This window comes from Zootoca vivipara, chromosome 11 (assembly GCF_963506605.1).
Source record: "Zootoca vivipara chromosome 11, rZooViv1.1, whole genome shotgun sequence".
Classification (NCBI taxonomy): domain Eukaryota; kingdom Metazoa; phylum Chordata; class Lepidosauria; order Squamata; family Lacertidae; genus Zootoca; species Zootoca vivipara.
Window position 1 is genome coordinate 60,331,762 of NC_083286.1, and position 19,744 is coordinate 60,351,505.

Below are 19,744 nucleotides of genomic sequence, written 5' to 3' on the forward strand. Positions count from 1 at the left end.
GGGGGAAAGCATATATATTTATTGAAATGAGGATTAAAAAAATCCTTAGCATCTCTTCAAAAAATAGCCCAGTTTGAAATCAATTTAACACCAACATAAATTCTAATGATTACACTTATGATCTTTTACAACTTAACCACAACCATCTTGGACCCTCTGCCCAGTTCTGACATAACAAACCATGGTTTGCCATTTCGTGAACAAGCAGCTGACTTGCATGCATTCTGGCAACCCTTCTTCACACTAAGGAACAAAATCAGAAAGCTTGCAGGACCAGGTCTGATATCCTGTAAACAAACTACAGTATGCACAACACATGTTTTGCCACAGTTGGTTTTCAGAGTTCACTACTGGACAAAATATGGTTTATTGCAAATGAAAGCATCTGACAAGGACATCATCTCAAGGACAAACAGTGAAGGATTGAAGTGGGTCAACTCTTAGTGGTTGCTCCCTGTGGTTCATTCTGCTGGAGATAAAAAGATAAGATATGCCAAACTCGGCTAGGTCTCAGGTCCAACCAGGCTAGATCTCAGTCTGTGATAGCTACCAGCCAATTATCCCCAAAAATACAAAGATAGAGGGCAATGAAAATACAATTCCCCCATTGTTCCCAGCATGACTTGGTTCTCATCATGACTATTAGGTGACCAACAGACATAGCCTCATATTACTGTATGTTCAACTGTTTCGCTTAGCAATTTTTATCATAACCCACCTTGTGAGGGAATGCTCAAAAACGCAGGGGTAGAAATAAGTAATTATAATCTCCTTTCCCATAACTTCACCCAGTTCATTTTCAGTACCCAAATATCACATTCTGCCCACAAGCTGTACAGTAGGGAACACAAACAAATATGCAAACACATGCAAACCTTGTTTTCCTTGTTTTCCATTCTTACATTAATAGGAGAGCAGTGATCACAGACTCATGGGAAGAACAAGAACCTCATAATGACTCAAAGGAGGTTAAAGCTTTTCAACAAGAAACTTCTTCTCTATCTCTGGTTACAACCAAAGTTAACAGAACATACGAACTGTAGGATGATGCTATATAAAATGGCAAATTTGGATAACAATACATGCTATCCCCAACTGACTCCAGCTTCAAGGCCTCAGAAGAACTGGTGCAGGTTGAGCTTAAACTAGGAAAATGATGAATGGTGTTTAATTAAAGTAGACAATGGGATTGGCTGAGGAGCAGGGAGCTAGAAAAGCATGTGCAAGGCTTATTAGCACTGCTTCCAGACACTAGACAGCCAACACACAGCCCACCTTGTTTAATCCTTCAATCAATTCCAGCAGCACATGTTCCAGCCTTTTACCATAGCTCAGAGGGCAGAAAGCAGAGACTATCTAGAGTGCTCCTGCAAAGCCAGTACTAGGCATCTGGAAAGGAGCAGTGCAAGTCACAGCCACACAAACAGCAGCAACAAGGCTTCTGCTGTTGCCCCAATTTGTGTTCAGGAGTGAACCAAAGACAGGTTTGGCTGAAGTGGGTGGCTATAGGAAATGAGAAACTGATCAGCCGAGTAACTGATGTCTCTATCCCTGAACTTCTTGCCAGCTTGGTCAGGAAGATACATAACAATTCACTCCTCCTCAGGAAGCTAGGTTGCAACAATGGCAATGGGATAATTAGTAAGCAAAAGGGCGCCAGGATTGGAAATCCTGAAGCCTCCGCTTTAAGATTCTGGTGCCACGTTCCTTCAACCAACTAGGAATCCTGTAGAACTGAAAATACAAACTAGACAGAGCAATGGCACTTCCAGGATGAGTCAGGCAACCTCAGGTCAGGTCACCTGCACATTCACAGGTGTGCATACTCACAGTTTCAGGAGCACTCCAGCAGGTGCCAAGAACTAACTTGTGACTATCTTTCTAATTAACTTCCCCCGTTTAATTTGGACCCTTATTTAGAACGCTTATTTTAGAAAATTAGAATATTGCTTTTATATGTGCCTAGAATTGTGAGTGTATGCTGCTGCTCTTTGTTGTTAAAACTACCTTTCTAATAAATTCCTATTTTTTTATATTATTTCCATGTGGACCCACCTTTGTCGTTTGAGAGGGTTCAGATACACGCATTAAGGACAGCACTCTGTGACTCCCGCTAAAGATCCTTTGGGAGAGATTGTGCTCTCAGGACCACATGGGTGCTGGTTTCACACAAAGCCTCCAAACACACATGTCTATCAGGCCCCATGTTAGCACATCAGAGTCCAAAGCAAGAACTTGTAGGTGCTTGGGGGGGAGCAGCAAAGTGAGACAGGGCACAATTGTTCAGGCCATCCATGACACAACGAGGACAACTTTTGGAGGAAACCCTTTGAAGACCTTCCCTAAACGGCAGCAGTCTCTTGCAACAGAGGCAGACAACTGCTCCATGCCCTACTTGATCATACCTGTGCCAGCAAGGAGTGGTAATATGCTTTTAATAAACATGAACGCTTAAATTTCATAACAGTAATTGGAAAGAGAGTCTCATCCTAAACCTAATGCATTATCAGACAGTTTATCCTCACCTTGCAAGCTCCTTAATTAAGTTTGCTATGCGCCTCTTGTCTTCAGGACATAAATCCTTTAGAGAAGCACTCTTCATTCCTCCTTTGTCAGGGACCTGAAAATTAAAATCAGCATTTTAAAAAGCAATCATTAACATGGAAGAAGTGTTTCTGAATCTACAATAAAAGTATTTCAAGCACCAGAGGCTGCATATTCAGCCCCAGATGAATTAAGAACTGAAGAGAACACAAGTTTTTAAACAATAAAAAATCAACCAGTAGGATAATTTCCAAAATTGTGTGCTGGAGGATTCGCCATTAAATTGTGCTTCTAAAGATAAGCTCCAGCTGGAGGGAGAAGTTTGAAAGGGGGCGGGGGAAGGAGAGTGCAGCCAATTTGCCCATTCTGTAATCCTTATTAATGATTTTATTTATTAATTGGTTGACAATGCAGTTGTTTCAGGAGAAAAAGATTGCTCTGCCCAAGGTGCTATTGAGAAAAGTGTACAAAAGTCAACCCATGAATATATCATACAGTATAACTATCAATACAATATGATGTGTGAATGTTAAAGGCAACCTTGTTAAATGAAAGTCATAATAGTAGGGGCGAATTGTTTATCATTTCAATAAATGCTATTCAAGATTTAAAATGCCTGAATTTGTTTCCTCTGTGGTTATTTCAGAATTTGGCATTTGGTTCACTATCAATCCGGTGCAGTTCACAATTCAACATGCATTCCACGGCTCAGTCAAAGCTGATGCTGCTCGAAGACTTAAAAGGAGCTCCAAAACCTTAACGGCCAATAGAACTAATGTGCCTGCCATATCAACCCCACTTTGCTACTGTGCAGGGACCAAAGGAAACTGAAAACCTCAGGTTACTACAGCAATGAAAATGTCACTACCAGTGCTTTGGCCATCTTCCCTTACTGTAAGAACTAGCTAACTTTGCACTCCTTGTCCGCCAGAGGGCATTTCATGCTACATAAATGCACAGTTCGCTTCAGCTCTCTGCATGCATGTAACAGCTCAGTCTTGAATTTTCACAGCTAATACAATGTGCACCTTCGGAGAGCTGAGTTGGGAGCCTTCCATTATATTCTCAATTTCAGTTATGTAATAGCACCTTTCTCCACAGTGAATAACACAGCAGCAGAACAAAAATACTGAGAATGAACTATAAATTACTGGACTATACAGAGATGAAATCCGAGAGTAATTAATGACTAATCCTTGAACAAAATGGCGGTTTAGAAGTTGGGAAAGGATCTTTGTAGAGAAGGTCCCAATGTACAACCTGCTACACCTCGCACAATCACACCAGCTGCTGCCGCTACCACTAGCCTGCTGGAGCAAACTCAACGGAGCTTAAATTTTAAAAACTGTTCCAACACAAACACACACATACACAATACAGACATGCATATAAGCATGGGTATTCCTTAGATCCCAGCCCTTATCTAGGCATTTGTGCCTCTGCTTTGTGCAAGGGTTAAAAACAACCATCCTTTTCTCCAGTGACATAACAACAACTTAATAATAATAATAATTTATTATTTATACCCTGACCATCTGGCTGGGTTTCCCTAGCCACTTTGCTTCCAACAAAATATTAAAATACAATGGTCTGTTAAACATTAAAAGCTTCCCTAAACAACCCTCTAATAACTAGTACAGTGGTGCCTCGCTAGATGAATTTAATTCGTTCCACGGGTCTTTTCTTATAACGAAAAATTCGTCTAGCGAATCCCATAGGAATGCATTGAATTCTTTTTATTTTTTCCCCCATAGGAACACATTAATTGAATTTCAATGCATTCCTATGGGAAATTTCGTTAAGCAGGGCATTCGTTAAGCGAGGCACCACTGTATATCGTGATCCTACAGCACAGGGTCCCAGTCCCATAGCTGCACTCTTGCCAGGACAAGAAGAGCTCAACAAGGTTGCAGCAGCAGAAGTTCTCCTTCATCCTGCTGCATTCATTTTGTACACAAAGGGGAGAAGGGTACTTCTTCAATCAGCCTTACAAGTAAATAAAAAAGTTACTAGCCTGCAATATTTGTTCTGCCCCCTCCTCCAAAGTCAGCATGGAAACACAATAAAAAAGTACCTTCTTCCATGACGGATGGTGGAGGAGAGACACTCTGATAGTCCACTGTGTTTTTGTGCTGACTGTGGATTTGATAGCACTACTCTTCCTTTACAGATAGCCAAGAAATCAAGTGAGCTGGCTGCTCAGTCACCTGCATGAAATTCCTGGTTGCCTGTGGCTACTAGGCAGGTCGTCAAATACAAGGCAGTCCAGTGATTTTAGAACCGAACCCTTTCACCTTTCGAGTCTTTGAGCACATGGATGTCTCCATCCCCTTAGGTACCACTTTAAATTGACCAAAGGCTAACAACACAATGCTTTTTCCCCCCTCTGAGGAGCTTCCCATTTCTTGCCAACAGAGGCCTGTGGCACAGATCACAAAGAATGAACAAAGGGTTTGTATCTCTTCTATGCGATGCCTCTTCAAGAGCATGAGTGGGAGTTGTGGCTAGACATTACCAAGAAAACATGCCCTTCTGGGTTCAGCTACACCTTTCAAAGAAGTCTTCAAAAGCTAATAAAATTATTATTTTAAGCCCTCTTTGAAATGGATAGCAGCGATCAACCTGTACTGAGTGATGTTTCTCACAACCCCAGGCATTAAAAGAGCTTCATTCAAACCTTTTGATTTGTGTTTAATTTAAACAAGCTTTTCACTCAAAGCACTTCAAGTTAACAGCTGCAGGTTTCATCTGCGAAAACTTTCTCCGCACTTCTCAAAAAAGGAAGACTAGTTCCAAAGGCAATGGCTCCCTCCCTACATTCACAACAGAGAGTTGCTCTCCCGTTACGTTTGAGAGAAGCACCCATTGCAGGTACCCTGAATCAAATAATTTATGCAACACATATCCTTGGTGGACACTGTGCATAGGCCTTTTAAAGGAGCTGCTTTTTCAAAATCATGAAAAACATGAAGGAAAGCCTAGTTTGCAGAACAGGACTGTCCCAAAACACTGTGGGGAGCACTGCACTCCCAACGATATTCAGTAATTCACCAGCATGAAATATATGACTGGCAGATTATCTGCCTAGGTATCAAGAGGAAGTGATGCTTTTAAAGAAAAGAAAAAAGACACATTGAGAGAACACATTTAAGCCTAACAAGCCGTGGGAGAAGGGAGGGCACTCCCTTAAAGCCGGTGGCAGCAACCGAACAGCTAAGCAGGGGCGAAATGGTGGAGATATAGCATGGAATAAGGAGGAGATATAGCATGGAATAAGGAGGAGATGGACGCCTTCCGACCTGAGGAGCCCCTCAGGTCGGAAGGCGTCCAACATGCTACTGAGGAAGAGCGGAGGACAAGTACAAGTAGATTCAGAGCTGATGAAGCGGCTGGGCCAAAGCCGAAAGGACGCTCAGTTGCGGATATGCCTGGAAGCGAAAGGAAAGTCCGATGCTGTAAAGAAAAATATTGCATAGGAACCTGGAATGTAAGAACCATGAGTGGAGGTAAGCTGGATGTGGTCAAAAATGAGATGACAAGAATAAATATCGACATCCTGGGCATCAGTGAACTAAAATGGAAGGGAATGGGCGAATTCAGTTCGGGTGACTATCATATCTACTACTGTGGGCAAGAATCCTGTAGCAGAAATGGAGTGGCCCTCATAGTCAACAAAAGAGTGGCAAAAGCTGTAATGGGATGCAATCTCAAAAATGACAGAATGATCTCGATACGAATCCAAGACAGACCTTTTAACATCACAGTAATCCAAGTTTATGCACCAACTACCGGTGCTGAAGAAAGTGAAATTGACCAATTCTATGAAGACCTACAACAACTTCTAGAAATGACACCAAAGAAGGATGTTCTTCTCATTACAGGGGATTGGAATGCTAAAGTAGGGAATCAAGAGATAAAAGGAACAACTGGCAAGTTTGGCCTTGGAGTTCAAAATGAAGCAGGGCAAAGGCTAATAGAGTTCTGTCAAGAGAACAAGCTGGTCATCACAAACACTCTCTTCCAACAACACAAGAGACGACTCTACACATGGATATCACCAAATGGGCAGCATCGAAATCAGATTGATTATATTCTCTGCAGCCAAAGATGGAGAAGCTCTATACAGTCAGCAAAAACAAGACCTGGAGCTGACTGTAACTCAGATCATCAGCTTCTTATAGCAAAATTCCAGCTTAAACTGAAGAAAGTAGGAAAAACCACTGGGCCAGTAAGATACAATCTGAATCAAATCCCTTATGAATACACAGTGGAAGTGAGGAACAGGTTTAAGGATTTAGATTTGGTGGACAGAGTGCCTGAAGAACTATGGATGGAGGCTCGTAACATTATACAGGAGGCAGCAACGAAAACCATCCCAAGGAAAAGGAAATGCAAGAAAGCAAAATGGCTATCCAACGAGGCCTTACAAATAGCGGAGGAGAGGAGGCAAGCAAAATGCAAGGAAGATAGGGAAAGATACAGGAAACTGAATGCAGATTTCCAAAAAACAGCAAGGAGAGACAAGAGGGTCTTCTTAAATGAGCAATGCAAAGAAATAGAGGAAAACAATAGAATGGGGAAAACCAGAGATCTGTTCAAGAAAATTGGAGATATGAAAGGAACATTTCGTACAAAGATTACCATAATCAAGGACAAAAGTGGTAAGGACCTAACAGAAGCAGAAGACATCAAGAAGAGGTGGCAAGAATACACAGAGGAATTATACCAGAAAGATATGGAGGTCTCATACACCCCAGGTAGTGTGGTTGCTGACCTTGAGCCAGACATCTTGGAGAGTGAAGTCAAATGGGCCTTAGAAAGCATTGCTAATAACAAGGCCAGTGGAAGTGATGATATTCCAGCTGAACTATTTAAAATTTTAAAAGATGATGCTGTTAAGGTGCTACACCCAATATGCCAGCAAGTTTGGAAAACTCAGCAATGGCCAGAGGATTGGAGAAGATCAGTCTACATCCCAATTCCAAAGAAGGGCAGTGCCAAAGAATGCTCCAACTACCGCACAATTGCGCTCATTTCACACGCTAGCAAGGTTATGCTTAAAATTCTACAAGGCAGGCTTAGGCAGTATGTGGACCGAGAACTCCCAGAAGTGCAAGCTGGATTTCGAAAGGGCAGAGGAACCAGAGACCAAATAGCAAACATGCGCTGGATTATGGAGAAAGCTAGAGAGTTCCAGAAAAACGTCTACTTCTGCTTCATTGACTATGCCAAAGCCTTTGACTGTGTCGACCACAGCAAACTATGGCAAGTTCTTAAAGAAATGGGAGTGCCTGATCACCTCATCTGTCTCCTGAGAAATCTCTATGTGGGACAAGAAGCTACAGTTAGAACTGGATATGGAACAACTGATTGGTTCAAAATTGGGAAAGGAGTACGACAAGGTTGTATATTGTCTCCCTGCTTATTTAACTTATATGCAGAATTCATCATGCGAAAGGCTGGACTAGATGAATCCCAAGCCGGAATTAAGATTGCCGGAAGAAATATCAACAACCTCAGATATGCAGATGACACAACCTTGATGGCAGAAAGCGAGGAGGAATTAAAGAACCTTTTAATGAGGGTGAAAGAGGAGAGCGCAAAATATGGTCTGAAGCTCAACATCAAAAAAACCAAGATCATGGCCACTGGTCCCATCACCTCCTGGCAAATAGAAGGGGAAGAAATGGAGGCAGTGAGAGATTTTACTTTCTTGGGCTCCTTGATCACTGCAGATGGTGACAGCAGTCACGAAATTAAAAGACGCCTGCTTCTTGGGAGAAAAGCAATGACAAACCTAGACAGCATCTTAAAAAGCAGAGACATCACTTTGCCGACAAAGGTCCGTATAGTTAAAGCTATGGTTTTCCCAGTAGTGATGTATGGAAGTGAGAGCTGGACCATAAAGAAGGCTGATCGTCGAAGAATTGATGCTTTTGAATTATGGTGCTGGAGGAGACTCTTGAGAGTCCCATGGACTGCTAGAAGATCAAACCTATCTATTCTTAAGGAAATCAGCCCTGAGTGCTCCCTGGAAGGACAGATCGTGAAGCTGAGGCTCCAATACTTTGGCCACCTCATGAGAAGAGAAGAATCCTTGGAAAAGACCCTGATGTTGGGAAAGATTGAGGGCACTAGGAGAAGGGGACGACAGAGGACAAGATGGTTGGACAGTGTTCTCGAAGCTACGAACATGAGTTTGACCAAACTGCGGGAGGCAGTGCAAGACAGGAGTGCCTGGCGTGCTATGGTCCATGGGGTCACGAAGAGTCGGACACGACTAAACGACTAAACAACAACAACAAGGAGGAGATATAGCATGGAATAAGGAGGAGATATAGCATGGAATAAGGAGGAGATATAGCATGGAATAAGGAGGAGATATAGCATGGAATAAGGAGGAGATATAGCATGGAATAAGGAGGAGATATAGCATGGAATAAGGAGGAGATATAGCATGGAATAAGGAGGAGATATAGCATGGAATAAGGAGGAGATATAGCATGGAATAAGGAGGAGATATAGCATGGAATAAGGAGATCGTCTGAAGAGATAAGTCAGTAACACACCCATCGCACAGATCCAGGGGAGAACCAAATCTCATCTCAGCCACAAATTCAGTTGGCAACCTTCAAAACCCACGTCTCGAACCGCACTCCATTCACAATATAGGGACTAATACATACAGGGTTGTTGTAAGGTGTGCAATATTACACGCACAGCTCTGCACTGTATGTTGTTGTGGTGTAAGTGATGCATTACTCCAATATAGGAGCAGCACACAGAGCAGAAGGGTGGCTGAGCCAAGCCAGAAATGGCTGGCAGCTCTTTAAGCCACAGAGAGAGCTTTGCTAAAGGACATACAGAGCAGAATGAGAGGCATGGCATTGCCATGAGGGGAGGAGGGTGTAAGCCTGAGGCTACCAACTGCTTGTTTATGCAATCTCAACCATGCCAGTAGGTCATTCTGCTTTGACCAAAGCAAGGTTAGCACGGTCGTCTTCTCTATGTTCTGGAGTTTGCTGGTATTTTGTGCAGACAACAGCACAGTAAACAGCATGGCTTCCTCTTCACCTTGGCCTTTGAGGTGGAATCTGGCAGCTGAAGCAGCATGATAAACCAAGAAGGATTTACCAAGCCACCAAGATCCTCAAGATTCAGGCAGAAATGCCCCTTCTTTCACTTCTGAGCTTATGCAATAAACTCTCAGAAAGAATCCCGCACGAGAACGGAGAAGATACAGGCAAAAAACAATTCACCCAAAGTTCCTGCCCTTACTCTCCAGGAAGGTCTGCCTGGTGACAACATTAACCACCTTTCAGCACCAGGCTAATGGGGAGGGGATTCCGTGAATGCCACAAGAACCACAACTGGTGACCCCAGATGTACCTCCTTCTCCTAGGAACTGGATGAAATGGGATTGTAATGCTTACTGCTGTTTCTGAGTTTATTTTTGGAGGAACATTGTTGAACTCAGTAGGTAGAGCAGGAGACACTTCACCTCATGGCTGTGAGTTGGAGCCTCACACTGGGCAAGAGACTCCAGAATTGGATGACCCTTGCGGTCACTTCCAACTCTACAATCCTATGAGTCTATGTACCTGAAAGTCTTTTAATCATCTGCAGTTTTCTAAATATCCAGAAATGTTTGTTTTCTATTGGGCAATAAACACATGAAAGAAAGAAAGAAAGAAAGAAAGAAAGAAAGAAAGAAAGAAAGAAAGAAAGAAAGAAAGAAAGAAAGAAAGAAAGAAAGAAAGAAAGAAAGGAAGAAAGGAAGAAAGGAAGAAAGGAAGAAAGGAAGAAAGCTGGGATTGACCCCTACAGCACCTCCAGCCCCTAGCCTAGATGCCTTAGACTTGCTTCCCAGGCTGTTTTATCTCTTCCGTTTTAAGCATGAGCCCTTTAGAGAGACATGTTTCAGATGAAATACCTGCTGCTCACCCTCAACCCTTTGGTGGGATAGGGTGGGAAACAAAACAATAAAAATAAATTGAGATATCAGTTCTTTTCTGAAATAGTGCTGTAGTTTTCATTTACACCACCCAATCAAATCACATCTTGATTCATGACTCAACTACACCAGCCCAGCTGGGCAGCAATTGGGCAACAGTTCCTCTTTGGAAACAAGGGCTTTCACACTTTCCAATTTGCCCTGCAAGACAGATTGGCCTCAGGGAAAAGAACTAGAGGACTAATTGGTTTACTTGCTCCAGATTTTTAAACTAATATATATTATTATTCTCATCATTATATGGAGGGGATGAGCTAACATGTAATATTCTCTTTCTGTTATCTCTGCTTTGTTGTTTTATAACCCACTATTGCTTCTTTAGACAAAGGCCCATTAGTCATAGCTATAAATTCAATAAAGACAGCGTAAGGATGCACTTTTACAGCAGGTCCTATACAACTGAAGTTTACATCTTCCACTTTAGTGACACTGTAATGTATTCGAAAGGAGCACTGCTCACGCTGCAGAAATAAACTGCTGCTGTCTTGGGGTACGGTCTTTAACTCTCCACCTCAATCTCTCACACAGCCATGGTTCTGCCCACAAGGGGAAGGCAGTTCTGATAACCTGGACTGCTCTTTGCAAGAACATTCTGCTAGAGGGATGGTAACTCAGTGGGTATAGCACAAGGTTGGCACAGAGAAGGGTCGAGGCTAATAATAATAATAACAATAATTTATTTATACCTCGCCCATCTGGCTGGGTTTCCCCAGCCACTGTGGCGGATTCCAACAAAAGATTAAAAGTACATTAAAACATCAGTCATTAATAACTTCCCTAAACAGGGCTGCCTTCTTAGATGTCTTCTAAACATCAGATAGTTGTTTATTTCTTTGACATCTGATGGGAGGGCGTTCCACAGTGCGGGCGCCGCTACCGAGAAAGTCCTCTGCCTGGTTCCCTGTATCCTCACTTCTCACTGTGACAGAACTGCCAGAAGGCCCTTGGCACTGGACCTCAGTGTCCAGGCAGAATGATGGGGGTGGAGACGCTCCTTCAGGTATACTGGGCCGAGGCAGTTTAGGGCTTTAAAGGTCAGCACCAACACTTTGAATTGTGCTCGGATACGTACTGGGAGCCAATGTACGTAGGTCTTTCAAGACCGGTGTTTTTATGTGGTCTGAGCTTAATCCAAAGTAGTTGTGTTCTATGTTATGAATCCAGCACTGATACTTGTTTCTTTTTGTTTTCCAAACCATTTCTTATTAGCAAAACACACACAAACACTGAAAGTGTTGGCCAGAGAAAAAGGTTTCAAAACCACTGCCCTAGAGAGCCACAGTCAGTGGAAGATAGCAGACTTGGTGAACAGTCGTCAACAGGTTTACCACACCTATCAGTCAATCACCCATTCCCACCACCCTTCTGAGTACATACCCCTCCCCACCCTCTCACTATATATAAGGGTCTGGTGACTTCTGTTTCAGTGTATCTGAAGAAGTGTGCATGCACACAAAAGCTCATACCAATGACAAACTTAGTTGGTCTCTAAGGTGCTACTGGAAGGATTTTTTTTTTATTGGGGGGTGGGGGTGAACCAATGTCTGGCCCAATAAAGGGAAGCTTCTCAACAGAGAATGTGGGGGCTGATCACTGCAGAAGCTTTTCTTTGCCCCAAACAGAAGAGAGACCTGCTGGGAGGAGGCAGCAAATCTTCAAGGAGAACCACTGGGGCACCTCGCCAGCCAATCTAACCCCCCCCCCCGGGTTCCCTTCCAGTCCCAAATAGGAGGAGCAGGAGGACGTGCCTCTTTTTGACAAATCCCTTGCAGCTGCCTGTTCATGCTGAAAGGCAGCTCATCTGTCACAACACTATACACAGCTGCAAGAACAGGCAATGATGGAGGTGTATCCAGAGTTTTGACTCCCTAAAAGAAGCTTTTAATCCTTAGGCACTGTGATAGGAACTGGTCCTGCTTGCTTGAGAGATTTCTCAAGGCCTGCACAATTACTTTATCTTTGCCACAATGATTGCACCAAAAAAGAAGGGTGGAAAGCCTTCTAAGCCAGATACAAACAGCCACTTTTCAGCTGTGTGAGAACAAGAAGAGAGCAAGGGAGGCACAAAAAGTCTATATCAAAAGTCTGCATCCAATTGGACTGCCATTACTGCCACTATCCGAGACCACGTTTACATTATATCTCATTTGTTTTAGTATTTTGACACTGTAAACTGCCCTAGATACCTTGGTAGAAAGGCAGGATATAAATGTCATAAATAAATAAAACAGTAAGTAAACTTCACATTGTCATCCTTCACAGGTTTACTCAGTCCTGCTGAGTTGAACGGACTTCCAGGTTAACTCTGCCACAGATTGCAGCCTCAAGAGTTCTGGTTTCATTTGCCCTTCTCCGTACTGACCTGCTGCCCAGGCACTTGGCTTGCGCTTTTCCAGGCATCCATTGGGGGGGCGGCAGCAGCTGCAGGCACCTTTGCCTTCACTTCCGCTTTCTGACCTTTCAGCAGGTGTCTTGCTCTAAAATTCCTCTCTGTGGAAATTCCTAGAGATTGAAGAGACAAGATCAGGAAAACTTCCAACTTGTTCTTACAAAGCGCCTCCCACACTGAAGCTTCCCACAAAAAAGAGGAAATGAAAACAGCAGCCCAAAAAAAGCAGCAGCCCAGCCCAAGGAAAAACTCTTATGAACAAAAACAAACCAGCCCAGACTTGAGAAGGCCCAAGAATAACCCTGCCCAACACCAAGAACCCTGCACCTTGGACTTACTCTTCCCGTCAGGAGATAGGGGCCAAATGCTTGGTTCAAAGAGTCCTGCATGGTTACACCATAAACCAAAGACTAATCGTCTTTTTATAGACCCCAGTTATCACATCAGCCGCCTGAATATTCTCATCATTTTTATAAGAATAAGCTCAACAAGAATAAGCTCAATTATTTTGTATACCAAACAGATTTTTAATGGCTTTGGAGGTACTTAATAAAGTTTTATAATTCCATGAGCAACTAGCTTATCCTTTTCCCTACCATTTCTTTTACAATCCTGAAGTTGACAATCATAACACAGAACCAAAGGCCAGGGAGAGGACCAGAGAGGAGGACCAGAGAGGGGCTGGAACATCCTATAGTATGTAATTCACTACATATCAATATGGGGTGGCTGCTTTGGCATAGCCAACCTTCTCTCTGGCTTTGAAGGGCCCAGCCAGCACCCAAGAAGTGGGTGGGTGGCAGCAATTAGCACGATACAAAGAGACTGCAAGCTGATCAACCAGGGCTGATCTATTGAATCATCTGCCTGCAGAAGAGAACTTCTTGTAAATGAAACATGGAGAAAATTAAGGCATAAAAAATGCATCTACCTTCAAGAGACATACGTTTCTTGACATGGCATTAACTTCAACTTCTAAGGGTCAATGCAGAGAACACATTTTCACACAAACAGGAACCGTTTCTAGAGCTGACAATATATAAATAAATATCATGGGAGCAGTTACAGGTAGGTAGCCGTGTTGGTCTGAGTCGAAGCAAAATAAAAAATTCCTTCAGTAGCACCTTAAAGACCAACTAAGTTTATATTTTGGTATGAGCTTTCGTGTGCATGCACACGAAAGCTCATACCAAAATATAAACTTAGTTGGTCTTTAAGGTGCTACTGAAGGAATTTTTTATTTTATCATGGGAGCAGAAAGCATGTTGGACTTGCTGTCAGCTGGGCTAAGTTGTTGAAATTATCCAGAGAATTTTCTTCTTCTTCCAGTAAAAACAGTCAATAATATAAAAGCAGGTCAAAAGCAGGTCAAAACAAAACTCTGTCTAACCTTCTCTGATACCTCTGAGTAAGGAAGGGCCAACTGGGAGTTTGCTAGGCAGGCAAATGAAACTCAAAGCCCAGATTTAATTTGTCAGGAAGTCAGAGCGTACAATGAAATTATTCACTGTTTGATCTATATACTCCCAGGGCAGGGCCAGAAGGAACATGAAGCCACAACCTTTGGGAAGCTGAGCAGGTCTAGGTCTGATTAGTACTGGGTGGGAGACTGCCTGAGAACCGCATGTACATGTATGCTACCTTGGGCTCCATGATGGAAGAAAAGGTTAAGTGTAAGCAAATAAACATGTAAATATGAGCAGCTAGAGATCAAATGTTGCTATATGACAGCTTTAAGCCATTTCTCTAGCTCTAGGAGGAGTACCTAAAAGCTGGCTGCCAACCTGTGAAAATGAGATGATGGTGCCTAAAAGCACACCATGATTTTTCCAGCCCCCCTAAAGGACCTGAAAAGGTTGTATCCCTAAGTTATCATTTGAACTCTTTTACTTCTAGCCCTCTTTTACTTCTAGCCCAAAGTTACAAACAGACCCCCAATCTCATTTTATAACCCATTGCGCCAAAGTCACAGACAAGGGTGCATGTGCCATATGCACAGAGCAAATCTGAATCAGGTCCTGGCCTAATATCCCAACAAGTCAAGTTAAATTTGGCAACCATTCAAAGATCATACCTGGGACATAGACAGGTGGCTGCTCTTCATCAGAAACTGAATGCAATTTCATTCAAGGAAAGCAAGGGCAAAAGGTTTGTTCCATTCTACATTCTGAAAATATCATACAGTGGTACCTTGGTTTACAAGCATAATCTGTTCCGAAGGTCCATTAGTAAACCAAAACAGGTTGTAACCCAAGGCACGCTTTCGCCAATGGAACCTCCCCCCAAAAAATGTTCGTAATCCCAAAAAATGGGTTGTAATCCAAAAAAAGTTCACAAACCGGGACACGCACTTCCGGGTTTGACGTGTATGTAATCCAAAATGTATGCAAACCAGACTGTTTGCAAACCAAGGTACCACTGTAGTCTGAAAAATCTCCTGCATCAAAATAGAAAGTTCAGAAGCAGCAGAACACTGACCAGGAGACTACCAAAGCATACATTTCTGTAAACCCACTTTGTTATTACTCTTAAACAGACCTCATTTAAAAGGTTGTCTTTTATTAACCCTGTAACTAGCTCAATCACAGAGATAATGAGCCACATTTATTTGTATTAGCCTTGATTATAAAAGCAACTCCTGGAGGCTATATACTCAATGCATGCTCCTCAGACTCTGATTATGGACACAGAGAGACTAAGCTTTACACTCACACATTTTTTAAAAAGCTATCTGGGCCTCTTACAAGCAGGTACTGGTATTTGGGGGATCAGCAGAGAAATCTGGGTAAACTGCACCCTCAAGACTAGGGGTCGGCAACCTAAGGCCCATGGGCCAGAAGCGGCCCATGGAGGTGGTTTGACCGGCCCATGAGCCGCCCCTAAACCAAGCCACCCACTCACGCACTGCGCTAAACTGGAAACCGTGTCTGCGCACGTGCCGGAAATCACAGGCGTGCACACTCACAGGCGCACACAATCCAGCCCACGGAGGGATCTCTGCTGGACCAATCCAGTCCAGGCAAGATAAACCTTGCTGACCCCTGCTCAAGACCATAACCTGGGGACCCTTCCCTGCTGTACAATCCAGAATACCATCAGACTGCATATCTTTAGCAGTCATCTATCAACTCATGGTAGATTCAATTAAGTGAGTAATAGCCCATTGCACAGTATTGGCAGCAAGTTACAGCCAAGAAGTTGTTCTCCACACATCATCTCTTCTAGATGCTGAAAGGATCTTACTCTGCCCCAGTAGGCCAGACAGGGCCAACCAAATAGAGACTAAAATCCATTTGGAAAGATTTAGTGTAAATACATCAGCCAAAGACCTATGTATGCAAGTTAGTTCATAAAAGATGTGAGCATAATAATACCAAACAGAAATCAACAACAGATTATATATAAATGAATCTTGGGGAAGAGGACAGTATATGTGAATAATGAGAGAAAGGAACAGTATATGCAGATAATGATTACATGGAAAACAAAATAGCACATGTTTATGCTATTACTTGCATATACTGTTCCTTACGCAGTACACAACTCCCTTCCTCGTGATTCATTTATATACAATATGCTGTTGATCTCTCCTTGATATCTTTACCCTCACATTGTTCATGAATTAAAATCCATTCACTTATCTTCTGCCAATATGTTTAAAATTAAATTTTGAAATACACTACTGTAGATTTTAGCTTCTGGGGCCCACTTACTCTCATTCACCAGGGCAGATTAGAGGTCTCATTTTCAGCAACAGTTATATGCACCCAGAATATGACCACATGGAGTTATCGAAAGATGCTCATCCAGCTCTTTTAAGCTGCAGATGCAAGATGTGTGCTCCCCTTAGAGCCTTGAAGATGTTAGAATCATAACATCCCAAGGGTCATCTAGCCCAGCCCTCTGAAATGCAGGAAAATGAAGGTGGACCTTATGAGGATCAAACCTGCAAGCTTGGCATTATCAGCACCACGCTCTAACCAACTGAGCTAACTAGTGCAGGGTGGCCATCTTTTGTAGAACTGTGATACAAGGTCTCCAAGATCCAGCTAACTTTACCTCTGGGAGCCTGGAGGTCTGAGCCTCCATTTCTAGCTCTATACAGAAGTATGACAATTTGGTGACCCTCAGGCTTTTCTGCTGTGAGTGGGACGCCTAATTCTGGTGTCAAGGATCAAAAGACACCTGGCTTGAGAGCAGTACATGTGAAAAGGATCTAGGAGTCTTGGTAGACCACAAACTTGACATGAGTCAGCAGTGTGATGCAGCAGCTTAAAAAGCCAATGCAATTCTGGGCTGCATCAATAGGAGTATAGCATCTAGATCAAGGGAAGTAATAGTACCACTGTATTCTGCTCTGGTCAGACCTCACCTGGAGTACTGTGTCCAGTTCTGGGCACCACAGTTCCAGAAGGATACTGACAAGCTTGAACGTGTCCAGAAGAGGGCAACCAAAATGGTCAAAGGCCCGGAAATGATGCCTAATGAGGAACGGCTTAGGGAGCTGGGTATGTTTAGCCTGGAGAAGAGAAGGTTAAGGGGTGATATGATAGCCATGTTCAAATATATAAAAGGATGTCATATAGAGGAGGGAGAAAGGTTGTTTTCTGCTGCTCCAGAGAAGCGGACACGGAGCAATGGATTCAAACTTCAAGAAAGAAGATTCCACCTAAACATTAGGAATAACTTCCTGACAGTAAGAGCTGTTCGGCAGTGGAATTTGCTACCAAGGAATGTGGTGGAGTCTCCTTCTTTGGAGGTCTTTAAGCAGAGGCTTGACAGGCATATGTCAAGAATGCTTTGATGGTGTTTCCTGCTTGGCAGGGGGTTGGACTGGATGGCCCTTGTGGTCTCTTCCAACTCTATGATTCTATGATTGGACGCTAGGAGGGAGTGACAAATAGGCTCTGGGTCTGTTTTGCAGGGTCACGAGATATGGGGTTTCTTGGTGAAGGGGAGCGGCTATGGAGGCAGACGAGATCACAAATACCGTGTTTCTCCTAAAATAAGACGTGCCTCTAAAATAAGCCATGGCACGATTTTCGAAAGGAAAAAAAAAAGACATCCCCGAAAAATAAGACGTGTTGGGGTATTGTCTCTCCCGGGTCCCGCTGGGTCTCGCTGAGTCGCTCCGCAGCGCTTTGCCCCACAGCGAGCCCTTCAAGGCGCCGCCGCCGCCGCTGGCCACCAGGTGCTGCTGCGGATGCGACGTCGGCTCCTCCTTCCACCGGCCACCGCTCATTATCCTCTTCCGCTGCCGCCTCCCTCCCTCCCCGCCGGGCCGCTGCTGGGTTGGAGCTCGAGCGGGAGCCGGCAAAGACAGGCGCGCCGCCGCCGCCTCCCTCCCTCCCCGCCGGGCCGCTGCTGGGTTGGAGCTCGAGCGGGAGCCGGCAAAGACAGCGCGCGCTGCTGTCTTTGCCGGCTCCCGCTCGAGCCCCGACCCAGCAGCGGCCCGGCGGGGAGGGAGGGAGGCGGCGGCGGCCGAAAAGGACAATGAGCGGCGGCCAGCGGAAGGAGGAGCCGACGTCGCATCCGCAGCAGCACCTGGTGGCCAACGGCGGTGGCGGCGCCTTGAAGGGCTCGCTGTGGGGCAAAGCGCTGCGGAGCGTTCCGCCTGGGAGGATGTCGGCTGCGGCAGCAGCGGGCCGAGCCTCCCAGGGTAGTAGCTTTTTAAAAAAAGACATCCCCTGAAAATAAGCCATGTTGTGTTTTTTTGGCAGAAAAATAAATATAAGACGTGTCTTATTTTAGGAGAAACACGGTAGGACACCTCAAGGGCCATGCAATATGCTACTCCCCACCACCAGGGCCGGCTTCCCCGTGACGGCAGCCACCAAAGTTACCAAAACTTCCACCAAAGGGAACCACAAACAAAACCTGGAATCAGCTGCAGCAGCTCAGAGTTGACGGGGAAAGCCGGGAAGCCCCGAGTTCAAGTCTCCGTTCAGCGCCACTATTTGGGTTGCTGCGCTGTGCACTGAATGGAGACTTCGAAGGAGCGATGGGGAATTTAACAGACTAGCATTTGTACTAACTAGACCACGAAGCAGCAATATTTCCAACCCGCTCTTTCCCTGCGGAGTCCAGGGCGCCTCAAGCGACGCTCCCCTGGCCCTCACAACAACCCTGCAGGGTAGGGCGAGGGGCGAGAGAAAAAGGCTGGCGGGGCCAAGGTCAGCCCGCCCTGGGAGTGGGGGCTTCCACCGTAACCCCCTGGCCTGGCTCTGCACTCGGGAACAAAGCCCACGGAGCGAGCGGGACTTGTTTTCTGAGGGAACCGAGGCGACTCTCTGCACATGCTCAGGAAACACGTCAGCCTTTGCCATCTTTTTTCTTCGGCGCGCCGTCAAATTATCCCCCCCCCCACCGCTTATCCTTTTCCTGCCGCCACGCCCCCGCCCCCACGCGAGCCCCTCCTGAGGGAAGGATACGGTCCTTACTCCAACGAGCGGCTGCTTCCGGCCCCGGCCCCGCGGCCACATCCGCCATCTTGAAACAACCGCCACTCCCAGCGTCCCTCCGCCCTGCCACGCCCCCCGCGTCCAACCCTGACCTCCCATTGGCTGACGGGGCCCGGGCTTTGCCCAGATACGGCGCTAGTGTCGCGTTGTCGCAGGAGCCGGCCAATGGGGAGGACTGGGAACGGGCGGGGGGAGAAAGGGAGGAGGAGGAGGTGGAGCCGGCTGTCCCATTGCCTTTTGGGAGTCGTAGTACCTGCTCTCCAGTCCTCCCCCCCTACAGAACGGCCGTCGAAAGGCACTGAATGAAACGGAGTACTGTGTTTCCCAAAAAGCACC

The 19,744-nt window shown here is 44.8% G+C and overlaps 1 protein-coding gene across 5 annotated transcripts in view; it reads right to left on the reverse strand.

Annotated features, from left to right (window-relative positions):
- KIAA1328 (KIAA1328 ortholog) overlaps positions 1 to 19,452 on the reverse strand; it is a 198,921-nt gene extending 179,469 nt beyond the window's left edge. Inside the window, exons 1-4 of one of the 5 annotated variants that reach the window (XM_035100607.2) lie at positions 19,379 to 19,452; positions 15,022 to 15,057; positions 12,921 to 13,060; positions 2,526 to 2,620 (exon numbers count right to left, since the gene is read on the reverse strand). In XM_035100607.2, the coding sequence (XP_034956498.2) occupies positions 2,526 to 2,620; positions 12,921 to 13,060; positions 15,022 to 15,057; positions 19,379 to 19,436 (329 nt within the window). In that variant the 5' untranslated portion in view covers positions 19,437 to 19,452. Of the gene's footprint in view, positions 1 to 2,525; positions 2,621 to 12,920; positions 13,061 to 13,878; positions 13,977 to 15,021; positions 17,259 to 17,319; positions 17,467 to 19,378 lie in introns of those variants that run through there. The other 4 variants (XM_060280391.1, XM_035100611.2, XM_035100609.2 and 1 more) reach the window with 4 other exon arrangements.
- Positions 19,453 to 19,744: the final 292 nt, after the last annotated feature.